Source organism: Anomalospiza imberbis, chromosome 5, assembly GCF_031753505.1.
Source record: "Anomalospiza imberbis isolate Cuckoo-Finch-1a 21T00152 chromosome 5, ASM3175350v1, whole genome shotgun sequence".
Taxonomy (NCBI): Eukaryota; Metazoa; Chordata; class Aves; order Passeriformes; family Viduidae; genus Anomalospiza; species Anomalospiza imberbis.
In genome coordinates, this window is record NC_089685.1 from 12,074,989 (window position 1) to 12,098,795 (window position 23,807).

At 35.8% G+C, this 23,807-nt stretch overlaps 1 protein-coding gene across 3 annotated transcripts in view; it reads right to left on the minus strand.

The window, feature by feature from the left end:
* Positions 1-23,807, minus strand: part of CCDC146 (coiled-coil domain containing 146) — a 67,621-nt gene that overhangs the window by 21,533 nt on the left and 22,281 nt on the right. For 2 of the 3 annotated variants that reach the window (XM_068189612.1, XM_068189613.1), the window contains exons 3-8: positions 16,257-16,339; positions 11,297-11,503; positions 3,550-3,607; positions 2,840-3,013; positions 2,178-2,251; positions 883-1,110 (exon numbers count right to left, since the gene is read on the minus strand). In XM_068189612.1, the coding sequence (XP_068045713.1) occupies positions 883-1,110; positions 2,178-2,251; positions 2,840-3,013; positions 3,550-3,607; positions 11,297-11,503; positions 16,257-16,339 (824 nt within the window). Of the gene's footprint in view, positions 1-882; positions 1,111-2,177; positions 2,252-2,839; positions 3,014-3,549; positions 3,608-11,296; positions 11,504-16,256; positions 16,340-19,919; positions 19,959-23,807 lie in introns of those variants that run through there. The other variant, XM_068189614.1, reaches the window with a different exon arrangement.

The window sequence follows — 23,807 nt, forward strand, 5'->3', positions numbered from 1 at the left end:
AGACACAGAATTTTAGAAACAGGTAACTTAATCAAGACATATATGTAAACATGCACAACTATTTTAATGTGTTTTGAGTATCTCTTTACTATGGCTCAGCAAGACAAACTTGTAAACTACTTATAAAAATTACCTAAAAAGGTAGTATTTTTATAACTATAATAAATTATAATACCCAAATTATGTTGGTAAGGTCTCACAGTCTGTTCTAAATATGCTAAAATATCAGCTAATCTAGTACATATAGGAAGAAGAAAACATTTTTTAGTATAAGGGAACATTTCAAAATAAGATGCCATGGGCCTTCAATACAAAGCTTGAAAGGTAAAAGCATTGCTGCTGAGCAAATGGCCAGAATTACACCTATACATCTCCCTCTGCAAGGAGGAATTATTGGAAGCTTGCCTTCAACCTAACAGTTTACTTTACCAAGTAAATATAAAATCATAATTGAAGGGAATGTTAAAGAGATGATTAACCAATCTCCACTGAAATTCAGGACTACATGAGGGAAGACATCTATGAGCCTCATTTGAAAATGAAAATACTGACATTATTCTTCTTCAAATTACTTTCAGTAGGTTACACAGGAAAGAAAATATGTGCGCTAAAGAGAGAAACTCTTTAAAATATTTCACTTTTAAGAGCAAAATCTAATAGGATTTTATCAAATGCTTATGCATTTTGATGTTCTTCTTCAAGCCAGATCGTAAATTCCAAATTTTTATATAAATATTTTGGAAGTGAAAACCAAGCCTGATCATTTATAATTTGCACTGGTTGCAGCATAAAACTGGAAAATAGAAGCAACAGCAGAAAAAAGAAATAGACTTTTGAGAATAGAGAATTGTTCACTCTTTCCATGTGGCTCATGTCTCTAACCTGTCTGATAGGATGGCTAACTCCTTCTCTGTGTTAATTTCTAGTAATTTTGTCAAATTAATGCATTCTCGTTCATTCTTTTGTATCAAAGTTTGTCTCTCATCCAATTCCTTCATTACATCTTCTTTCTCTTGCAAAATCTCTTTAGTCCTTTTTCCAATGGCTTTCAGGGTGCTATGTAATTCTTCTATTTGGTCATTAAGGGCTTCATTCTTCTTCTCTGCATCACTGTGGATATATTTTAACATAGCAGTAAGGGTTACATTTTTCACACGCATATTTAAAAGACAAAACAGAAGTTGCCAGTTTTTGTGGACATACAAAATAATTTCAAAACAATATATGTCAAATGTTTGAAAGCAGACAGTGAAAACCTTCAAATTCAATATAGTCCAACAATAAAAGTGCAGATAGCCATGGGGTATCTGCACCTAACTGACAGCTTAGCACCATGATTGTATTAAAAAGAGTTCTAGTAAATTGATTTCTATCCACATTACTGAGTACATGGGTGTGACATTTCTAAATATTCTTCCTAAGAACTGGAAACTAGTTAGTCTATTCTGTGATGTAACACAAATATAAAGACTTATTTAAATATTTCATTAATAGCAATCTGCACAATGTAGGTTTTAGAAATTGCTTCTCTGTAACACTATAGGGCAAACTTCTTAGATTTATGATGGCAGAGTTGCATTAAGCAGAGTAGTGAGGAAAATGTAGAAGAAAACCATCATGCAAGTTTTAAACCTGAGAAATTTAACAGTCAAACAGTTTCTGTGTTACAAATAGGGACTGGAAGCAGGATCCACAAACTTCAGTGTAAGCCTGTGCACAAACGGGGTACAAAACCCTTCCTTCATCTGGATGGCAACTGGACCACTGGGATCTGTGAGTGACCTGGCTGAAACTGCACAGTCCTAATTTGATTTTACACTTAGAGTAAACAGCATATACCATGCTTCAGAGGAGAAGAAGCCTAGCTTCATGAGAGAGAGAAAGAAAAGGCTGGCTGCTGGCTTGCATTTCCACTGATGAAGTATTAGAGACTGTAACTCATGTCACTACCTTAGAGCAAAGCAGCTGTGACCCCACAGCTGGTACTGTGGAGTAAGATGGACTAAAGGAGAATGGGTTTGTAGCTCAGGCCACACTGTCAGCTGTGGAAATGTTAGTTTAAATGCTGATCCTAATTTTAATCAATAACCGTCCTCAATAATTTTGATAACCAAGGGATGAGAAGAAGTCATACATATATATATTCATGTATATAGAATTATTTATTAAAAACATACATTTTTTTCTGATTCAACTTCTCAGTTTCTTTTGCAAGTTGCTTTGGAACACCAAGGATCCTAACTAGCTCAGCCTAGTAACAAAACAGAAAGGTATGATTAATAGCCTCAAAAGCTGATGAGTTTTCATAGCTGTAATATTCATTTAGAACTGCTGTGAAAATCAGTAGGAAACATTTTTTAATTGCTTGAGTTTCTCCCAGAGAATTTTAGTTCCTACTTTTAAAACTGAGCATTGATGTTTACAATTTTAGTGTGTCTTCAAGATAAAAATTATGCTTGAATATTATTAATACATCTTATTATGCTATTTATACCATGGAAAGAAGTAGATCCAGGTGTGTTTTTAATTCTCAGCATAAATCTGTATTAACTGTAATCTGAGCAACCTAAAATAACACAACATAACTAAGATGTTTTTATAGAAACCACTTTCTAATCAAAACCATGACTTAGTATTTCCTACAGGAGCAATAAGGATATGGCACAGCAGCATGTTTCATGCCTATAGAAAAATGGTCTAATATTTAATGTAATGACATAATGAATTTGGAATAACAACATCCAGAAGATTCACTGCTCCTTTGGGCAAAACATGTGCCCATACACACAAATATGCACACGCACTCACAGATACATAGGCACAATTAATTTTGTGTTACTTTTAAATAAGTCTGCATCTCCTGAAGCTTTTCCATTTCTTCCTCATCTGTTAATATCAGCTTTTCTTTGGATGAAACAGCTTCTCTTATTGAATCAATTTCTGCTCTCCTCTGGATTACTTCTTCGCTGAGCTCATCACAATTTTCTTTCAACTGTTTAATTTTATCATTTTTCTTTAAAAATGAAGAAAAAGACCAGATTAATTGTATTTTCCCTTTTACATTTTGCAGGCTTCTGATAACACAAACTCAGTAACATTGAATGATGATAGCATTTTTAGTGACAATATATGAAATTATTTTTTTTTACCAGATGAGTGTTTCTTCTATCAATACTAACAGAATTTTATTTCCAACAAAGCCACATATATTCTTCAGGATTTATGACTACAAATGTATTTTTCATGTTCACATCATAGAAACAAAAACCTGCAGCTATCTTTACATGCAGTGTCCATTTGCTGAATATAGTAAACATTTTCTTGGGTAAAAAAAAAAAATCCAGATCTTTTCTGAATCAGTTATTTACTTCTTGCCCTAGGTATTAAAATTGAATGATATAATAAATCTATTTCTTTTAAAAGCTATTTTTCTATGTATTCTATTTAAAATAAACTCTAGAAATGCACACTGAGAAAACATTTTCAGTGATTTTTAATATGTTAGTTAACAGAACATAAAACATTGCTTTTCTCGTGTTTTGTACTTACCTTTTCTTTTGACATTTTTTCATATTCATTTTCCAGAAGCTTTTTTTCTTCTCGCAAACTACAGTAAAAATCAAAGCAGAACTAAATATATTAGTAATAGAATAATCATTACTGTAATATAGTAAATGGTAAGAAATTATGAAAGCCTATCCTATGTTAGACTAAAACACATGGTGAATTAGCATGAAAGGTGCTTAGATTTAAAGCAAGTTTTCTGGTAACTGGGGATCCTGAAGGACTGGATGTATATATATGGAGGTGGACACACCATTTTCTACAGTGCACACATCTAAAAATTTGAACCTGATTTTTCTTGGTCTGACTACTGCCTGCAGGGGTGCCTGCAGGGATGCCTGCAGGGATGCATTCATGCATCACTCACCCTTGCCTTTTACTAGTGGCACCCTACATTCACAGTTCCTTCCAACTTCAGAAAATAAAATGTTAACAAGGAGATGTGGCAACAGGAAAGAGGAGGTGGGTAATAAATAGCCACAAAGACATCAAATATCAAAGAAAGTGGAGTTGCTAGTGAGAAACCTTCTTCTTCCTATGAATGTTTTCACATACACATTTACTCTTCAGACAACTGTAAGTGAAGCTCCTCAAATCTGGACTGGATCCTGAGGAAAAAAAAATCTTGAAAAGTGGCAGGTGCTATAGGCTAAGCCAAAGGAGTATGGTAGAAAAGTAAACTGAATAGCCACAGTGATCTGAACCTATATCCAAAACTAAATTGCAATTTAATTTCAGGCAACAATCGGGACAGATGCTAAAGAAGTGAAGAAGGAAGAAAGGAAAAAACAAGAAAGCTCTTAGATCTTGTGGGTATTTATAACCCTATCCTGAGAAAGATGAAGGAATAGTTATAAAAAGGGAGCTCAACCAACAAGCTTGTTGGATTTACAATAGGGAGCTTCTTGGTAGCAGGTAGTAAATATTGCCAAATACAAAAAATTGTCCCTACTGAAGGTACATCCCCAGTGCATGCACAGAACAGTTCTGCACCTATACTAGGTAAAATGGCTACAGCAGTCTGTATGCCATCACAACCAAACAACTTAACTGAGTCCTCTGTCTCAGGTATAGCAAAGAATCAACTTCTGTGCTTGAATTTATGTTTTCAACTCCAGTGGGAGGGTGTGCTGGTCAAGTTTTGTTGAGACCCAGGGCAGCCTGGTAGAATAAATAACTCTTTAAATTAGGGAAGAATTAAGAGAAAGGGACAAACTTCCACAAAACACTTGTGTCACTTGGAGCTATAACAATGGCAAGGGACTCCTGGGCATCCCCACCCACCCAAAGCAGCTATTACAATTACATCATAATGTGGCTGATAAAGAAAAGAGGCAGCTGATTGCTTTTTTTTTTTTTTTTTTTTCTTCTGAAACCTTCCAGCAGCAGTGCAAGACTTTGCATGGTGGTGGTGGTTCAGGTTTTAAAAAGTGTGTGGTCATGGGAACAGAGATCAGTCTCCCAGCAGCCAACCTCAAGGAGGACCATCACTAGGACCATATGCTCAACCTTTTAGCAGTGCTGATTTAAGATTCCTTCCTCCATGCCCCCACTCCCACTCTCTCAATAAATGCTTTCTTATATTTGAGTCTTCCAGCAAAAGGAGTGAAACTTGTTCCTGGAAGTCTCAGGCAACATATTTCTAGTTAAGGAAAGGAAATAGTGAAAAAAAAGAGAACTGGGTTGGTGGTGTTGCAATATAAACAGAACAAAACAAAACGACATGTCTCCCATGAATAAGAAGCTCCTGCTCAGATGAAGAGCAAAGAGAAAATAGACACAGAGTAGATGTTGTTGATATACAGCATGTATGATATTTGTATGGGCAGATGACAAGTATGCCTCTCCAGGGACTGGTAAAGACTAAAAACTAATTTGAATGTCAGCATTTGAACACTCACAGAGTGAATGAGTTTGCAAAACAAAATCTTTTAAAGAAAAAAGTTGAATTTAAATTAATCTTCCTCCAAAACTGAGAAAATCAATTGAAAAAAATTTAAAAATCCAAAATAATATTTCAAACCCATTTTGGCAGTACTTCTAATTGAGCTCCTTGGGACCAGCATAATCACAGTAAGGATAATATGTCCGCTTTGCACAAATATCCATAATGGTTTGACTGCCACAAAATATTATTAAATTAGTCCTGTGAAAAATAATTAAAGAGGTACTACAGGGCTTGTGGTTAGTCCGTGCTGTGCCCTCTTTCATATCACGCTGGACGATCAAAAGAGCAATACCAAAGATCAGGAGGGAGAGCAAAGCTGACACTGTTTTCTTTTGTCACATTCCTCAATCATGAGGACAGATTCCTGTGGAACCATTCCAGTTTCACAACAAAGACTTTTCCATCCAGCAAAAGTAAAATGATTTGAACACTTTATTTTCTGTGACAAAAACAAAGGCAATAGCGAATGACAAGGGCCAAGTTACCTAAATAGCTGGCAGATCAACTACTTCCACACAAAAACCAGTGGAAGCATGAAAAGAAAAAATGGGTAAAAAGAAAAAAGTTAAATCTCTCCCTTTTGAGCAATGAGTTTGATCCAGCTGCCCACAGCCAGAAGCCAGGCAGCCCTATGCTAGCATCCTTACTTCAGGGCTTCCTTACTGTCAGGAATAAAAACTAGGAGCTCCAAAGGGCAGGTATTCTCACATTCCAGGTGAGTGTTTTAGGATGACATAAATTACCAGTTGAAGATAACACATATCTCTCTGTGGACTCTAAAGGGGAGGCAGGATGATTAACACACATTTAGAAATCAAAAAAGATTCTTCAAAGAATTTTAAATTTAGTCTCTGATTTAACAGATGAACACAAAAGCTTAATGTAAGATAAGCAGAGAAATTTTGGGTTTTCCATTTAGCCTATGACTCTCTTAATCTGTGTTATATGGACATCAACATCATGACTGTTTTACTTAGACATCAGTGATAACAAACAAAACAGCTGCAACTGGTATTAGGCATTTAAATTTCCCATTATTTTATAGCCCTTCCCTGATGGATGTATTTTTCAACATCATGTGGATTTTATTATTGCCATTATTGTACCTCTAACAATACACACAATGGAAAAAAGATAAAAACTCTTAAGTTTTAGCATTAATGTGGCAAATGTTTCTAACATTGCTCTTCTTATTTTCATGAAGCCTGATAACAGTACTGTACATGAAAAGCTGTCAGAGGTGCAGTTGTAATGAGTTTAAAAAAGGCAGTTGGAAAACTGGGTCATTAATAAAAATACATTCTGGATTTTTCCCTGAGAGACATTTACAGATGCAAGCTGACACAGAAATGAAAAAATTAAGACAGAGAGATTAAGAAATGTAGTGGTAGTTGTCAACAGAAGTCCATTTCACTTCCTCAGCTCACAAAATAACCACAACACTGTTAGTATTAGAAGTCCCATCATGGAAGAAAGTAAACTCCTTCAGCTACTCTCTCTCAGAGCTGTGATTGCTTGGAAATCCATAGAAGGTGTTTGGCACCTCAGAACTGTAATCCAGTGAGCACAGGTAGATATTATCACAGCTGACAAGCTGCCAGTATGAGCTTCCTGTAAGGCTATGAGCTGTAATTAATCTGTAGGTACCAGACAATGCAGTCACAAGACCAGCTGATAACTTCAGCTGTGGTGCTATTTATTTTACTTATGGCCTGTAATTCTTTATTAAAGAAGCTATGGATAATAGCTTAACTTTTCACTTCCTAATTATTGAGTGACTAATACAGAAATAATTACAAGGGTTGAAATAGTTTTCCTTATTTGCAATGCTTCTACAAAGAAAAAATCAGTTTTGCAATTCTGACTTGCACGCAGTTGCAGAGTACTTCAGTGAGGAGTTGTTTTGTTACCTGAACAAATCAGTGTGAAAGCTGGAGATTGGACCTAGGCTTTCAAATAAAACTGTTTTCAAGCATTAGGCACCTTCAATCTCACAAAGTCTTGCAATAGATAAATTTAGAACAAATTAATTGCTAACTTTTAAATGAAGTGTTTAGATTATAGATTTAGATTTAATAATTATTATTGTTCAACAATAAACTACTGTTGATACCACTGTGTAATAAAGAAAAGCAGCTCTTCTTTATTTTGTCTCATAAACCATGACTCCAAGTCTCACACGAACATTAAAGTGAAAAGTCTCCTTAAGACAGAACAAATACTTGCTGATCACATTGATTCTTTTCTTCTTGTTCCACAAATTTGATTTTTTGATCTATATTCTTACTTATTCTATTCTTCCTACTGAGGCTTCTTATCAATTATATGAATAAATTTCATGGCTCTCAGTGCAATTTTAGCAGAACTGAGTGGAGATGACCCTTTTTCCCTTTACTTTATTACCCTTGCCAAGTAGTTTTTGAGAGGAAGAATACTCCCAGAGTCAGCTCAGACTTTGGGATGGTGGCCCAAACTTTATAAGCTCAGTAAAATCCTTCCAACCCTTGTTCTCCTCCTGAGCTCTCAGGCAGACACACCAGTAATGAGCCCAGTACATCCATAATACAGAACAGGCTGCAAACTGGAAGAGGAGGCACATACCTACAATGGGAACACACCCCATCCATGCAGTCACCCACAGGGTGACTTCCCTGACAGCTGAAGTGTGTCAAGAAATACACTGAATATCTCATGTACCTATTCTAACTATGAAAAAAGTCACAAAATTCCCGAAAACCTGATGATACTTAAATTGCTAAAAACAATTTATTTTTGGAATGTTAAAGAATTAAAACAGAAGATGAAATATCATCTTCAGCTGTTCAGAAAGGTCTGGGAAAAAATGTTTACAGAGGCAAGCAAATAGGAAAATAAATAGGAATAGAAGAGTATGGAATATTAACAGACCTTGAGACTTTTGCTAATGTTATGGCATATCTTTGTGACTCCTCGAGTGTGAAATGTCATTGTTGTCAGATTTGAATCTGAGTGTAAAACAGGTGCTAACTACTCTTAGATATCAGAGAAAGTGAATTAAGGTAGGAAATAAAGGCATCAGAGATAAGAGGGATGCTTCAAAGTAATAAAGGTTGACAGAACAGGGGAACAGAGATCTGCAGAACCAGGGAAACAAGATCAGATTTCTCACTTCCAGCTCAGCACTAGGTCTGAGTAGACATTTTTAAAAAAGGATAGAGCAGTAAATAGAGACACAGACAAACCATTCAAAACCTTTCCCCCTCCACATTCCCTGCCTGCTATACATACAAAAGTAAATAAACAACATGTTTGTTTTCAGACTGAACAGCCATTAGTCATAATTCCCAAAGAGAAATTTACTTGTGAGTGCCAAGCACAGCTGGGACTGTATTAACACAGTTGGACAACAAGGGAAACTGTGTTCCAGAGAGATCAAGGGCCAAGAGAGGTTGGGCCATGGCTTTTTATCCTGAGAAATTAAGGAAACCAAACAGCGACCAAACAGCAAACTTCTAATACCTTTGATGCAGCTTCCCTTCCCTCTGTCTGTGACATAGTCCATGTACCAGATATTTCAGAAAACATTGCTTTACTCTTTGGATAAAACCAGCATATGGATCTTCATTTTACATCAGTGTTACTAATAGATCACCTGCTACTCACAAATCTATTCAGAATATTCACGTCACTGTCTTTCACAGGCACCAAACTCATCCCTTCATTACAAAAATGTATTCACACAAATCATCTGGTTTTCTTCATAGTCCATTTCTCATTTTTCCACTGTGTTCACTCACCCATTCTTCACACATACTGTGCTAGTCCTGTTCGTTCTAGAGTAGTCCAACTCAAAATCAGTATAATTCCTTGAATATTTCTGGAATGTCTCTCCCAGTAAGCAAATCCACATATAACCAAGGCACATCCTTCTCACTCCACAACCACAGCTTGCAGAAGACCCAATGCTACCTTCAGGCATGAAACAGATTCCAAATAGGGAACAATTAAATAATCTGTAGCTCCCGAGTTTGAAAAATCGATAAATTAAAGGGGCAAAGGGCTGTACAAAAGAGATCTATCAAACCATTCTGCAGCAGTGAATCAGATGCTCATTGTCTCATCCAATACAAGAACTACAGGCCACTAAATGAAGCTGTAGGAGTCAGGTTAAAAAAGTAAGGAGGTGGCAGCTCTTACGTAGTTAATCTGTGGAACGCTTTGCCCAGCATGTTGCAATGTCAGAAGTTTGTTCTGGAGGAGACGGGAGAAGTTCAAAGGAATAGGGGTCAACTGAGGATTCCCAAACACAGAGGACGGTATTTGGCTCATGAAATCCCCACATCAGAACAGGCTGGGGCTGCACTTTTGGTCTCCATTAGATAATGCACCTCACAGACCTCTGGTCAGACTGTACAGCTGGGTTTGATCCCAGGCAATACATAAGACATAAGATTCTTACTACAGTGAAGAAACATTTTTTATAGCATGACTGACCCAAAAAGTGGATTTTTAATCTGCAAGATATTCCGTTCATATATAAAAGTTAATCCAGTAAATTTGCAAGGGTAATTGAAATAATGGCTACACTGTATTTTGTGTGGAAAAGAGTTCTCATTTTCACTGGAGGTAGAAAATAGAGAATGGGAAAATATTGTCTAAACATATAAATCCTCATAATTTTTTTTGGAAATTGATGTAAAATCAGAGAAAAATGTTCAAAAGATATGAGAACAAATGGTTAAAAGTATGATACTTCTGAAGAACTCATTTCCGAACTGCTTGGAAATTGCAATAAATTCTGTATTTAATAATAATTTCAGGAAAGTTCATGTTTCTTAGTTATCTCATAGCAAATAATTTTTTCCAGATGCTTTCCATGTTTCTTTCCCACTCCCAGTTTGCTTCATTCTCTTAGTTTCTTTTCCTCTTAGAGCAAACACTTGGCTCTAAAAAACCAAAAAAAAAATCAAGAAAATATTCAGAGAAAAACCTACTCCATGCAGTATGTACAGTGTTCTGATTTCCTTGCAGAATAATAATCTTAACTGCTGAGATGCTGACCTTATGTGTTTGTGTTTATATACACACCAATGACACTGCAGATGGACTGAAGATGGGTAAAAATAGCAAGTCCCCCACAAACTAAAAATCTGATTTCATCTACCTAGGTACATATTTTTACAAATGCAATACCTCTGCTTGTAATTTTACTATAAAGTATGCAGATAATTGAAATGTATACAATACCAAGCTAATTCTAGACAGTTGTCCTTATATAGAAATGTTAAGATTTCACTCCTTTCACAGCAAATTTATCATTTTTCTAACATTAGAATACACAAGTACTTCTTCCACTTTGAATACCTGAATAGCAAAACTTGAATACACTGTGCTACTGATGTTAAAAATAGCATTGGGTCTATTTATGACATTGTTCCATAAAATCCAAGCCAACAGGTCTCTGAGACACTTTAAACATTTGTATTGAAGGTGTCCTAGACTAGAATTGTTCATGTTAATTTTCCCTACTTAAATATTATTTATCCAATGTAGTAAATTTTAAACAGCTTTTTAAAGAACTTCATCCATGTTCTAAATTTAAAACTATCTACAAATCTGACCATGGTAAATTTATTCATCACTGACATGTTGCTGTAACTGGGAAAAGTTTGTGGCTATTCGTTTAACAACAGCTATCAAGAAATGTGTCCATGTAAAATGTGAAGGAGATTGATTTTTACTCTATTTATCATCTTTTTAGATTATCTATTATAAAATTAGCAGCATTTGACCATTTTCACCTACCATTCTATCTTCAACCGATTTTCATACACTCTTCCTTTAATAGCATTGTATTCACTTCGGCAGCTAAAAAGTTGTTGCCTTATTTGGGAAGCTTCACTGGAAGCTTCTTCAGGGAGCTGTTCTGCTTTTTCCAGTTCAGATTGTTGTTCCAGTTCTGCACTCAGGCGTTTGGCTTCCTGCAACAGCTGGGTCTCAGATTCCTGTAAACTGCATTAAACAGACTAATTTAGAACTAGTCAATGTGAAGCACAAGCTTTGTATTTCTACTTCTTTACATACCTATAATTTTTAATTTAAGGTTTTCAAGATGAGGAGGAATTAAGATCTGTATAATCTTGTCTGACCTCCTAGTTGACCCTGCCTTGGGCAGGGGGTTGGACCTCCTGAGTTCTGTTCAAACCCAAGTCATTCTATGATGCCATGAGAGCAGAGGAATCTGGTCTCAGGGGGGGTTTTCTGCATACCTACAGTTGGAGTGAGATTCATCTCACCTAATTTTAACCAGATGACAGACTGTTACTTAGTCAATTTGATTTGTCTAACACTTCCTAGAAAAAAGAAGAGACAGTGAATCCATTTTATCCTAAGAAGTGCCAAAGGCTAGATCTGATTCAGTGTAGATATCTATAATAGTGAAGTATCCACCAGGACAAGGCCCAGTCTGGCCTCTATGACAACTTTAAGTTCTTAATGAACACTAGGACATCTACCCAGTGACGAATTACATCTTGCTACTGCTGTAGTGCTACCAAGACCTGAAATAGCTCATGTAATGATACAAAAGCTGAAAATACATTTGTGAACATCTGTGGAAGCTTATTATAAGGCCTGTAGATCAATGATCTGATTTGTATCACCAGACTAGCTCTACAGAAACTAACTCCTGTCGGTGTCTGGAGACTGGTATTCATAATATACTTTGGATCCTGTGTGGTGACAGCTGAAAAACATCCCAAAGGCTGTTAGTACATTGATTATTATGGAAAACTCTTAAAGGGAACAACAGTATGACATTTCATATACAATACACTACACATAAACCTATGCTTTATGCTATAGAAATATTGTGTATATCTCCTCAATATTAGTACATTATGACTTTTATATAATGGTCTATGAAAATTAGTCACAAATTGTGTAGAAGAATAAAGAACTCTATCACTTGCCTTTTACTAACTAAAAATATAGTGCAATATGGTTTTTTAAACAAAGGAACTTAGAATTTCCCATATTGAGAAACTCTAGACATAAATTTTGGCTCAAATTTGACATTTATGGCTTAAACAGAAAAACAAATTTACATATCACACCAAAGAATAGAGTTGAAATGGTAAAATGATGATAAAAATACGAAATATAGAACTGACTAAACTGCACAAACATAGTTGAAATAATATAGCAGAAAAAGTTTTGATACATGAAACATTTCTCCTTAGATAAACACTTCCTTTTTCTAAACTAGAAAATAAGAAAACCACAGAATTCAACAGAAAACAGTGTGGCTTCATCATGAACAAAAAATTTCATGTGTTTACACATATATGTTAAGCAAAAAATAAACAGACTTATTGACACTGGATTCTACATGATATTTAAATCTTCTTTATATCTAACAAAATGTATGCAGTTGTGGGAGAAAATATAATTGGTTGTAGTAATACATAATTTCAAACACAATTCTTTCACAACATATACACTTTACATACAGTTACATAAACATGTAAGTGAATTAATAAAAAAAAGTTGTTAGTATTTATTCTTTCAATATAATTAAAAAAAAAACAAAATAGAAATAAGAATTGAGTGTTGAATTTAGATTTTGCTCCCTGCACATGCCAACAGTACTTTTTCATGTGTGATTTGAATTTAATTGAAGACAGTGAAGAAATAACTGGACATCTACACAATGTACGCATACAGAATCCCATGACTGCAAAAGTAAGTTTGTGCAGTCTGAAGTGGCAGCTTTTGAATTTGTGAAATAATTAGTAATTTAGCGGCGGCTTAAGAAAATAAGATTCCCAATTTGCTAATGAATCTTTGTTATTATCTGAGTATCTTCCAGTTTGGGTTAACAGAATATTCATACTAGGTTCCTAAATTGAGATAATATAAATAAAATCTACAATTAGGCCACATAACTGAGTCACCAAAAAGGTTTCCAGAGGCCAAATACAAGCTCAGATACTTCAGCTTTAGATGCAGCCTTACTACAAAGTAGATGGCTGAGACAACACCATAATGGGATGAAAGCCTGTTCTCAGCAAATGTAAATTCAAAATCATTTAAGACTTTGAAGAAAAATATCAAAGATGTTATCTGCCAGGTGACATCTTTCAGCTTTTAGAATGCCAAATTGTGCCAAACTGAAAGCAAGAAATAAATTTGCCACTAAACAGAGGACTGCACAATATACTTATAGCTCTGTGTACATTGGCAATAGCCTTGGAAACTACCTGCACACAGAGTAACTGCATTCATGGTATTAGACAAATCTGTATTGTATATCAGAGAGATCAGTTCCAGTAGTTTGGCACAGCTGTCACAGGGAACTGTGCTGCATAAATGTATGAGGCTTTCTCCTTGAGATTTTTATATGCTAATAAAGGAAAGAAGAAAACACAGAGAGCTTGAAAATCTCATCCTTTGTCATTTGTCTTAACATGGCACTGCAACAACACCAGGAGAGATGGGCATTAATTAGGAAAGGGATTGAATTCAACTGTAATACGTGAAAAAATTAAGTTCTTGATCCACTGAAGTGTACAGCACATGTTAGGGTGAAGAACTAACAATTAAAAAGCGGTATTGATCCTATGAAGGGTTCTTTGCAGGAAGAGAATATATAAACATACTGCATTTACCACCAGGACAGTCCTTACAGTTGATGAAGAAAACCAGATGCTTGCATATGTCTCAATAAGGAGAAAGTGTGTGGTCCCTATTTCTTTCTATAGATTGTTAAGGTACCTTGGTACCTTGCTCAGATGAGCATGTCTGCTGATGTTAACATACGGGCAACTGAATCCTAATTTTGATGCCTGAATCCCACTTTTGATATCCTTAAAATATACTGGACATCATGATTGATTTTTAGTAATTTATTTCCCTTGCTTTCTTTTAGCAGTAGGAGAAATTTATCTGTGAGAATTAGTGCTTGTTCACACATTGGTGTTCTGCTGTGACACATAGTAACATCTAATACAGAATGTGACATCATGATCTCTGATCCAATTTCTTACAGAAGCATGGCCATTTCATACTCCTGTGAGAATGATGGAAAGAATGAGAGATGTAATCTACCATCTAACATTTTCATGCTTTTGGTGCATTCTCTTAAGGGTAGTTTTAAGTGTGACAGAAAGGACAGCTGAGTCCTGTTTACACTCAGGCCCCATTGCACTTGCTTTACACACAAAGGCATTGCTTTTACATAAATGAATGTCCCATTTAAAAGAACACTGTATAAATACATAAAACATGTAGGAATATGTTTGTATTTTTCCAATGAAAGACTGTTTTCAAACTAACACTGGCTGAAAATCAACTAATTAGCAGCTATCGGTTTCTGCTTCAGCTCAGTGAACACCAGTGTGGTAGAAACCCTCTCTGTCAATTAATCCAAACACCACAAAATATGTTTAGATTTGAGCAGTTAGAAAAGTCTTCTTGTATTTTCTAGGAACCTGAACTGGTTTAGTAGTGCTTTTTTTAATTTTGCTTCTCAGAAAGATTTGCTATCTAGCTCAGTAATCTGAAATAAATTCAGATGATGTTTCACAGAGTCAGAACCATATCCCAACTCCCCATTTTATTAAGACAAAACCAGAAGACTCAGCTATCCACAAGAAAAACTGTTATTTCAGTATCTTGACAACCCTTTTTCAAATTACTTTACATTACTTTGCACTTGTTGCTATTCAGACTGCCAGGAGGCACGGCAAATCCCGGCATCATCCAAATAAGCAGGTATAACCTGAATTAGTTTTAGAATACTTAAATTAGGCTTTAGCTTCAATGATAGAATTGCCATAAAGTTTTTAATTTGGGCTGTCAGTGAAAGTGAGATAAAATATTGTTAATACAGTGGATATTATGGTATGCATTATAAGAATGTAATAGGAATATCATGATGCAGATTTTACTGATAATTACAGGTATGCTGTAAGTAGTATAAAATTATTATTAATAAATACTATTGTAATATTGCAGTATTTTCAGTAGGATTGCTGTGTTCTGGGACACACTGTTCACCTGGTAGAGCTACAGTATTTTGTCCCCCTTTGACCCTCTCTGTCTCTCTCCTTCCACTCACACATGTTCTTCCCAAGCCTGGCATCAGGCTATGAGTGTGATCTCTGCTCTCTCCTCCAGCAAGTACTGGTGCAGGGCAGGCTCACAACTAATACCCTGATTTCCAAATTTCATTTTACTTCAAAGGTTAGGCTTCTGATCAAAATCTATTAGCAGTCTTGTCTAATGTGACTGTCAGTATTCTCAGAGGGTAAATTCACACCTATTTTGGAGAGACAGTTTCATTTTCCTTCTTAGAAAGGAGCCTTTAGCTTCTTCAGGTGCTCTTTATGATGTCAGCTCAGAAAGTCAGTCTTTTCATATATTACAATTCTGGCTACAGGATCTTCAAATACTTATTCAAATACGTATCTTCAAATATTTATTTTAAACTTGCAAATTGTCTGTTGCAGTCTGTACATCCATTCCCAATATTATTATGCTTGTATTAGAAACAAAGATGTGTTTCAAACTAGTATTTAAGTATCTAAATTACTTTGAAAGTTCCTATTAAACAATAGTGGTTTTCAACCTTGTGTTCTGGCTTTGTATTTATGAACTATAACTGTAAGAAAGCCTTAAATGATAATTAGGCTTCAGCATGAGCATAAAGTACTTTAAAAACATAATGCTTTGCCTACTGAAAGTCTAAAAAGGAATATTATACCTTATCACAGCCTCATGCAGCAGGGTGTACTGTTCCTTCAGCTCAGCTACTCTGGTGTCTGTGATTTTTCCAGCAGAAAATAGCTATGGAAGGCAAACAGACAGTTATGAAATCTCCTAAGCATTAATACTTTCATTCTGCTGCAACTTTTTATAACTGTAATTGGAAGCCTTTCAGTTTATACAGACTTTGGTAACATAACAAATTAAATACACCACCAAATCAAATAAACAGACAAAAAATGCTTATTTTCACAAAAATTCAAGGCATAAATACAAGAAAATAAAGACTGTTTCTGTTACAACTACAGTGCTACCTGCACTGTACCATTTCCTCTCTGACTTTCTGTCTGTATTAATATTTCATGATAATTCTCTTTTGACTTTGAACTCAGGCTCTAAGTAACCTCTTTTCATTGCTTAACTGGTTCAGTTTTGGTATAAACCCACTGGCCCACACAGGCAAAACTGAGACTTAAAGTGTCCCTGCAGGCAATAGGGTTGTAAAAAAATATAGGAGCTGGGCTAAAGCTGGATTATCCCCAAGCAACAGAACACATTACCTTACATGCCTGTGCAGATCTTCAGCAAAAACCAAGATCAAACAGATCTTTTAAATACCTCCAGATATAGTGACTCAAACTCTTCCTTGAGCAGTCTGTTCCAACACTTGACCACACTTTAAGTGAAGAAATGTTTCCTAATAGCCAATCTAAACCCCCCTGGTGCAACTTGAGGCCATTTCCTTCTGCTCTATCACTTTTTACCTGGGAGAAGACACTGTTCTTATGGCTACACCTCCTTTCAGGTAGTTGTGAACAGAAAGTTCTACTCTGGACCCCCCTTTTCTCCAGGCTGAACACTCCCAGCTCCCTCAGCCACTCCTCATCAGACTTGTGCTCCAGAACCTTCCTCAGCTCTGTTGTCCTTCTCTGGACATGCTCCTGCACCTCAATGTCCTTCTTGTAGTGAGAGGCTCAAAACTGAGCATGGGATTTGAGGTGTGACGTCACCAGTGCTGAGTTCAGCGGGATAATCATTGCCCTAGTCCTGCTGGCCACACTCTTCCTGGGTGATATTGCTTTAGAAAACCTTTCTTCCCTTCCTTAGGTCACAAGTAAGGAGAACTAGGTTAAATCCAATTAAAAAATGTAAGCTGATCCACCTCTGTAAAAGTCCATGGCCAGCCTTGTGGGGCAGCAAGTCAAACCTGCAACTTCTATGGGACCCTGCCAAGAAATGTGATTGTGCAGATCTACTGAAATAAGAAGTGAAATTACTACAGCACCAAGAAAATCCAGGCAGTTATAATTCAACCTTCAGAATATTCAGAGGAAACCATTTAGAACAAATCCTATGGCCAAGAAGCAGAATACATGTCAATATGTCAAAGGAAGCATATATTTTCTTGATAACTGTTGAAGTTTTTTTGAGAACTGTTTCAAAATATTTCATGGTAGCAAAGATAATCTTTGCTCCCTGAGACCCCAAGAATAGATGTTCTGACTTTCATTTATTTGCATGAGGTTAAAGATAAGCAGCCCTCAAATATTTATTTTGTATGATCAAAGATACTGTTCACTTAAGTTCAAAATACTATCTAGGTCTTCTGTGAGAAAGAAAATATTTCCCTTTCTCAACCTATTTATTTCTTAGCCTCATATATTGATATAGTTGTCCTGTTTGTGTGGTACCTCACTAATGTGCTTTCTCCACACTCCTCTGATCTGTACCTGTGAATTACAGGTTTTTTTACTGCTTAGGCTTTCACTGCAGATCTACGCCATGTTTGACAATGCTTCCACAGAAATAAACTTGCTTGTCCTGGAGGCTGTGTCTTCTTTGTGTCCATAAACTTCTTACAGATTTCACACCTAATTTCTCAGTTCAGTTCAGAGCTAATATCTCTTTTTCAAGAAGGTTGGTCCTATGCAGTGTGAAGACTTGTACCATCAAGGACTACACAGGACAGACTGCATGGATGGCATACCAGCATGTCAAAGGCAGTGAGACTTCCTGGAAAGTTTCATCACCAGATAGTTCCCATTACCACAGTGTTATTGGAAAAGCCATCAAAGAGAGAGCACTGGGCTACCTTGGTCCTAGGATTTGTTATTAAAGTCTGGTATACTGTTTTCTCCAAGATTCTTGGGAGAGCAGAAGGGAAAGAGGCAACTGTTTGAGGGGAAGAAATAGTTTGTGGAAGAAGGGAGCAAACATGTGATCCTACTCTAGAAAAATTGTATTAATTTTGATGATAAAATCAGACAAGAGATGATGCCCCTAATATAAAGATATATAATTCTTTCCAGGTGGCCTGTCCCACATTGATGATAAAAAAACAACAGTATTTATGCACTCACTGTTCATTTTATTGCTCAGAAGCTCTCACATTGCTGGGTTAGGTGAAATGGAGGTCTCCTCAGTGTAAGTATTTACATTGCTACACTGAAAAGTAAAAGAGTGAGTGAGAAGATGGAAAAGTGAGGAAAAAAAGGGCTTGTAAATGGCAGTTGAGGATGACTTTTTTTCAGTCCTGTGTTAACCATAATGCCTTGTAAGAACTGAGGTAATTTTATTATACTGGTGATCTCAGATCTGGAGTCTGGAATATAGTCGGATAAATATTCTTGACTTGTTGAGTCTTCCAGTCCCATTCCATGTCAGTTGTACTGAACTGTATATTGCTTTTCTCAGATTTTCTTTCTCATTTTATAATGTACTGGGACCCCATACATTTTCAAACACACTCAACATTGATAGATCATCTGGATAAAGCAGAATAAAATTTCCTTATCTAAATGCAGAATTACTGGAAAGTTGGATGAAGATTTGTCTTTAACAAATGGTTGCCTGGCAACTTTCTGCTTACCATTTCCCCATACTCCCATAAATGCAATTACATGGAATTATGTGTCTTATTACTAGATTTACTTGAATCTTTTTCTTTTAATGTAAAATTTCTGTTAAGTTTATTTTACCATATTAAGTTATCCTTAAATTACCCTTGTGATTTTCTAACTTTGTTACAATTTTTTATATTGCTACGCGATTTGAAGTCTGGCTTTTCCACCAGAAAAACAAAACAAAACAAAATATAACAAAGCAAAACCAAACCCAAACCCAAGTTCCAAAGCAAATTTTTTTTCCTTCAGTCAGTGAAAAGTCTCAAAGTGCTGGACAATTCTGTCCTATTACAAAAAAATGTGGAGGAAAATTTTGCAGAAAAGGTGAAAGGGAAAGACATATCCTTAATATTTTTCCAGCAGGAAATGGTAGATATTCTGTCTCTGAGCAGGAATCATTTAAATATAGGAATCCATGAGAAAAACAGAACATACTTATGCTCAAATAGCTGTTCTGTACACCTGAAAAACTTTTCTCTCTACAAGTTCATATTCACATGATACCAATAGTTCCCCACCAGACCTGTCTTGAAAATATCCTGATGAAAATTCCAAGAAAAAGTGAGCACTATGTGAGGTTATACACTATCTGAGGGACCTCTTTTATATCCTTCCAGCTTGACTTCAGGCATACAAGCCCCTGGATCACAGACCACAGTAGTTTCTCCAAGCTTGGAAAATGGATAGAGATGTTTGTAAGAAAGAGAATATGTCAGAATAAGAATGGGAATTAAAACCACAGAAGGGAGAGGACCCACCTGATAAATGAGATACTCATCCATGTGAGCTAAATTAGTGAAATTTGGCTCTAACTTGATCAACACCACCACACTCTGCATTAAGTGCAGTGGGCATTCTCCATTTTATCAGATTATATTCAATTCTTTCTGACAGCTCAAAACAATGCAGCAAGGAACTAATCTGAAATTCCAAACCAAGTTTTCTCTAACTCAAATATGATATAAATAAGAACACATTTCCTCTAGGCACATTTCCCATTTCAAATTTCAAGGCTCTTCAAGTTCTTTTGGGACTCTCCAGAAATGAATAAAATTCAGCCAATAATTAAACATAAATAGATGATGGAATTTGAATATTGGTCTAACTCTTCACATTTTTTTGATAAAAAAGCACACAAAACAAGCACAGAAGATAAATAAAGTCACCACCAAGAAATTACCACTTAACATCAATTACTTACAGTCATTATTAAAGTGAAGCATTTGAGGCTTCTTAGCAAATACTCAATTTCAGCAGTGCCTAGGATCTTTGCATTTTGGAGAAATGATTTAGCTAACACGTGTTTCTAATTATGTTTGCAGTTACTGCAAAACAACTAAATGTATTCTAAGCTCAAACGGAATACTAACGCTTTCCCTTTCTTCATGCTAAATTGTAAGTTTTGTAACTGTAACAAGACATTGTGACTACACTTAGTGTACTTTTAACACAGAATTTCCAACATTTTATATCCATTTGCTATTTCAAATATCTGAAATGTTTCTTCAAACAACTCTTTTGCCTCCTAATAGAAGACTAGAGAAAAATATCAAGGGATTAATATATTTTATCGTTTGTATACACTCAGGATTTCAGTATAGTATTATCCCCTTGGCATATGGCTCTTCTGGCCAGTCTGTTTTGTCAGGTTTGGAATTTTCCTTCTGTGCTGTTTATTTGAAGAGCTTTTCTTACCTCTTTGATATAATATTTAAAAGGTTAAACATTAAGCACAGAGAAAGGGTAAGTTCTCCTCTTTGAACAGAGAGCTCTGCCTCCTCTGTCAAAATCCTCATGAAGCCACACAGTCTGGACACAGCACACAGCTCAGGTGTGCCTTATTTGGGGGAGAAGGCAACACCACCTTCTTAGGGGTTGTTTCAACATCGCAGCAGGGCAACAGGTACAAGCACATTGAACCCATGCTAGGACTCTTGCATTTCTGTCCATATTGCTGGATACCAGTCATCACAGAATCACAGGGGTAGGGATATCTGCAAGTGTTTGGATATCTGCAAGTGTTTGGATTGCCTGTGCCTGATATATCCAAATTATCTGGGCAAAATCTTGGACCCATGGTAATGCCTTAAGGGAACTGAAGATTCCTTCTCAAATTCCGCCTACTGCTCAGAGCAAGTTCAAAACTTCACTAATTCTGAAGGTCATGTCCTGGCTACTTCAAGATGGAGAACGCAAAAATGAAGGAAAATCAGTTAAAAGCTTGTGTTTGAAACCTCTTTGGCAATCTTAACAATAGCCAAACACAACACAAGGAAATATAATCTTTACACTTTTTATTCAGTCATCGTGCATTTTTCAATATGTCTAAAATATTCATACACATATGGAAGACTAACACTTCAAAAATATAATTCCTCTACTCAACAACATTTCAGGCTTCAGCACATATTTCAAATATATTTCATATTTAGAACAAGACGATAAAAGTCACTAATTTAAGACGGTGAACACTTAGTTTGCAATAAATTGTAGTTATTGGTATGCAATTCTGCATTCCATTTTGGAGATTGGGAAACATTGAAAGCACACACAGAAAGAGCAATACTGCAGATATTTAGAGAATGATATGCCTTGCTTAAGCCATTATTCTAGAGAAAGGTTACAATGATAGAAAGTAAAGAAAAATGAACTGCTGGTTTTAAATAGATACTGTAAATGGATTTTAAAAATAAGATGTCATCACTCTTACCTGGAACTACATACATTTATTACAGGAAGTAGATTTTAGAATAAGTATGGGAAGTCCATAGAAAAAGGCTATTTATTAGCTTTTCAAGTAGAAAAATATTTGTCATTGAGTTTCCTAAACATTTAATTTAGGTGACAAACAACAACACTTGAAGCCATGCATAGGTTATTGGTTGCACCAATGTAGTCAGGTGGGAGTAATGGCATACACACAAATCATAAATACACTTATGTACAGTAGATACACTGTACTGCCTTACACTGAACTTCTACAATTTTACTTTTTTAATTACAGAGGGATGAACCAGACATCCTTTAATGAAAAATAAACTGCTGAAGAGCCTCCTAAAACTAACAAATAATGACTAGGAAAAATAATATCCCAAATTCTTTCCCAAGGCATAGTTCATAACAGTAGTTCTGTTGCCCAGTTCATGGGAAAAAGCAATCCCTAGATGGAAAATATAAATATCAGCCACAACCAAGATGGTACAGTGGGTGAGAATATACTGCTGGCCAATTGAGTCTTGCATGGCTCAGAAAAGAGGGCATAGGAGACCGATAAGACAGGCATTTCAGGAAATGCTGCTGTCATCAAATTTTGTTTGGCTACAAAGATGGAAATCAGGATAGTAACTAACCAGCACAGTCTTACACTTGCTGCTTTTATTGGAGCAGGTTTGCAGGAATCAGAAAGGAATTTTTCTGAAAACACAAAGGAGGGAGAGGCTTTTGTATTTGGTATGTCATCACTCTGAAAGTGCATTTGGGTTTATTATCTTTGTATATTGAACTAACTACAGCATCTTCCATGGCTACAGATAAAGGAAATAGTCAGCAGTAAACTGTAGATTTTGAGCAGGCAGATCAGATGTCACGGGAGAAACATAATCAATAAGAACATAGTTTTGTGGACTTCCTTCTTTACAAATATGGTCCTCACCTTAACAGAAGAAGTGATTTTCTTTGACCACATGAATTTTATAACATGTATTATATTTACAGTTCTGATATAAATATTGTATCCCCTGCTTACATGCTCTTGTCAGTGGTGCCTTTCTGCCTGCTGCCAGAATTTATAAATAAAGCAATTAACTATTTAAGCAGGTAGGAAAGCCATGCAGCCACTAGTTCTGTGTATACTGTATCTGAATAAGAATATTTATAATATCAAATGGAATAGGACTGACTTTCCTTTTGTGTTCTGATGTGTTCTCACAGACAAATGTGGAAGTTGAATAGGTAGTCCCACAATCCAGTGGACAACATAAGGACTGCTTGCATGAAGAACAACTACTGAGTTAAAAAAGAAAACAAGTTAGCTAATCAGAAAGAATTCTAAATCAGAATTTGTTTCTAGTATGGACTTTTGGCATATATTCCACATTGTGAAAAAAACTGAAAATTTATCTAATTACTTTTCATTCTTTTTCTCAGTCAAAATGTATCACAGAATCACTGAAGTCTGCAAAAAACATCAGAAATATTACTGCAGCAGTTGAATCTTAACACATTCCATGTCTCTCACAGACATGGATGAAAATGGTTCATATGAATGAGCCCCAATGTACTTCAGGTTTGTACATATCAATCATTTGAACTGCTTAGACAAACCCGGATATTTTGCAGCAATTCTTCTGCTGGAGATGTTGACTCCCAGAACAGAGTCAGAAATCAAACAGATGCCAAGCTGTTGTGTTTTAAATTGCCATAGTCACTAGTTTAATTAATATCTGCCTTCATAACTTAGCTGTTTTCTGTTTGACCTACATTCCATTATCTACCAGAAAAAGAAAAAACCTTACTCTAAAAATTCATGGGAAATGGTTCATGCTGGTTTTGATAAACATTGGATAAACAATCTTAGACAAGTCTAATAAAACAAAATGTATAACTTCTTTAACCTTGTAATCACAGGGAAATTCGGTGAACAGAAT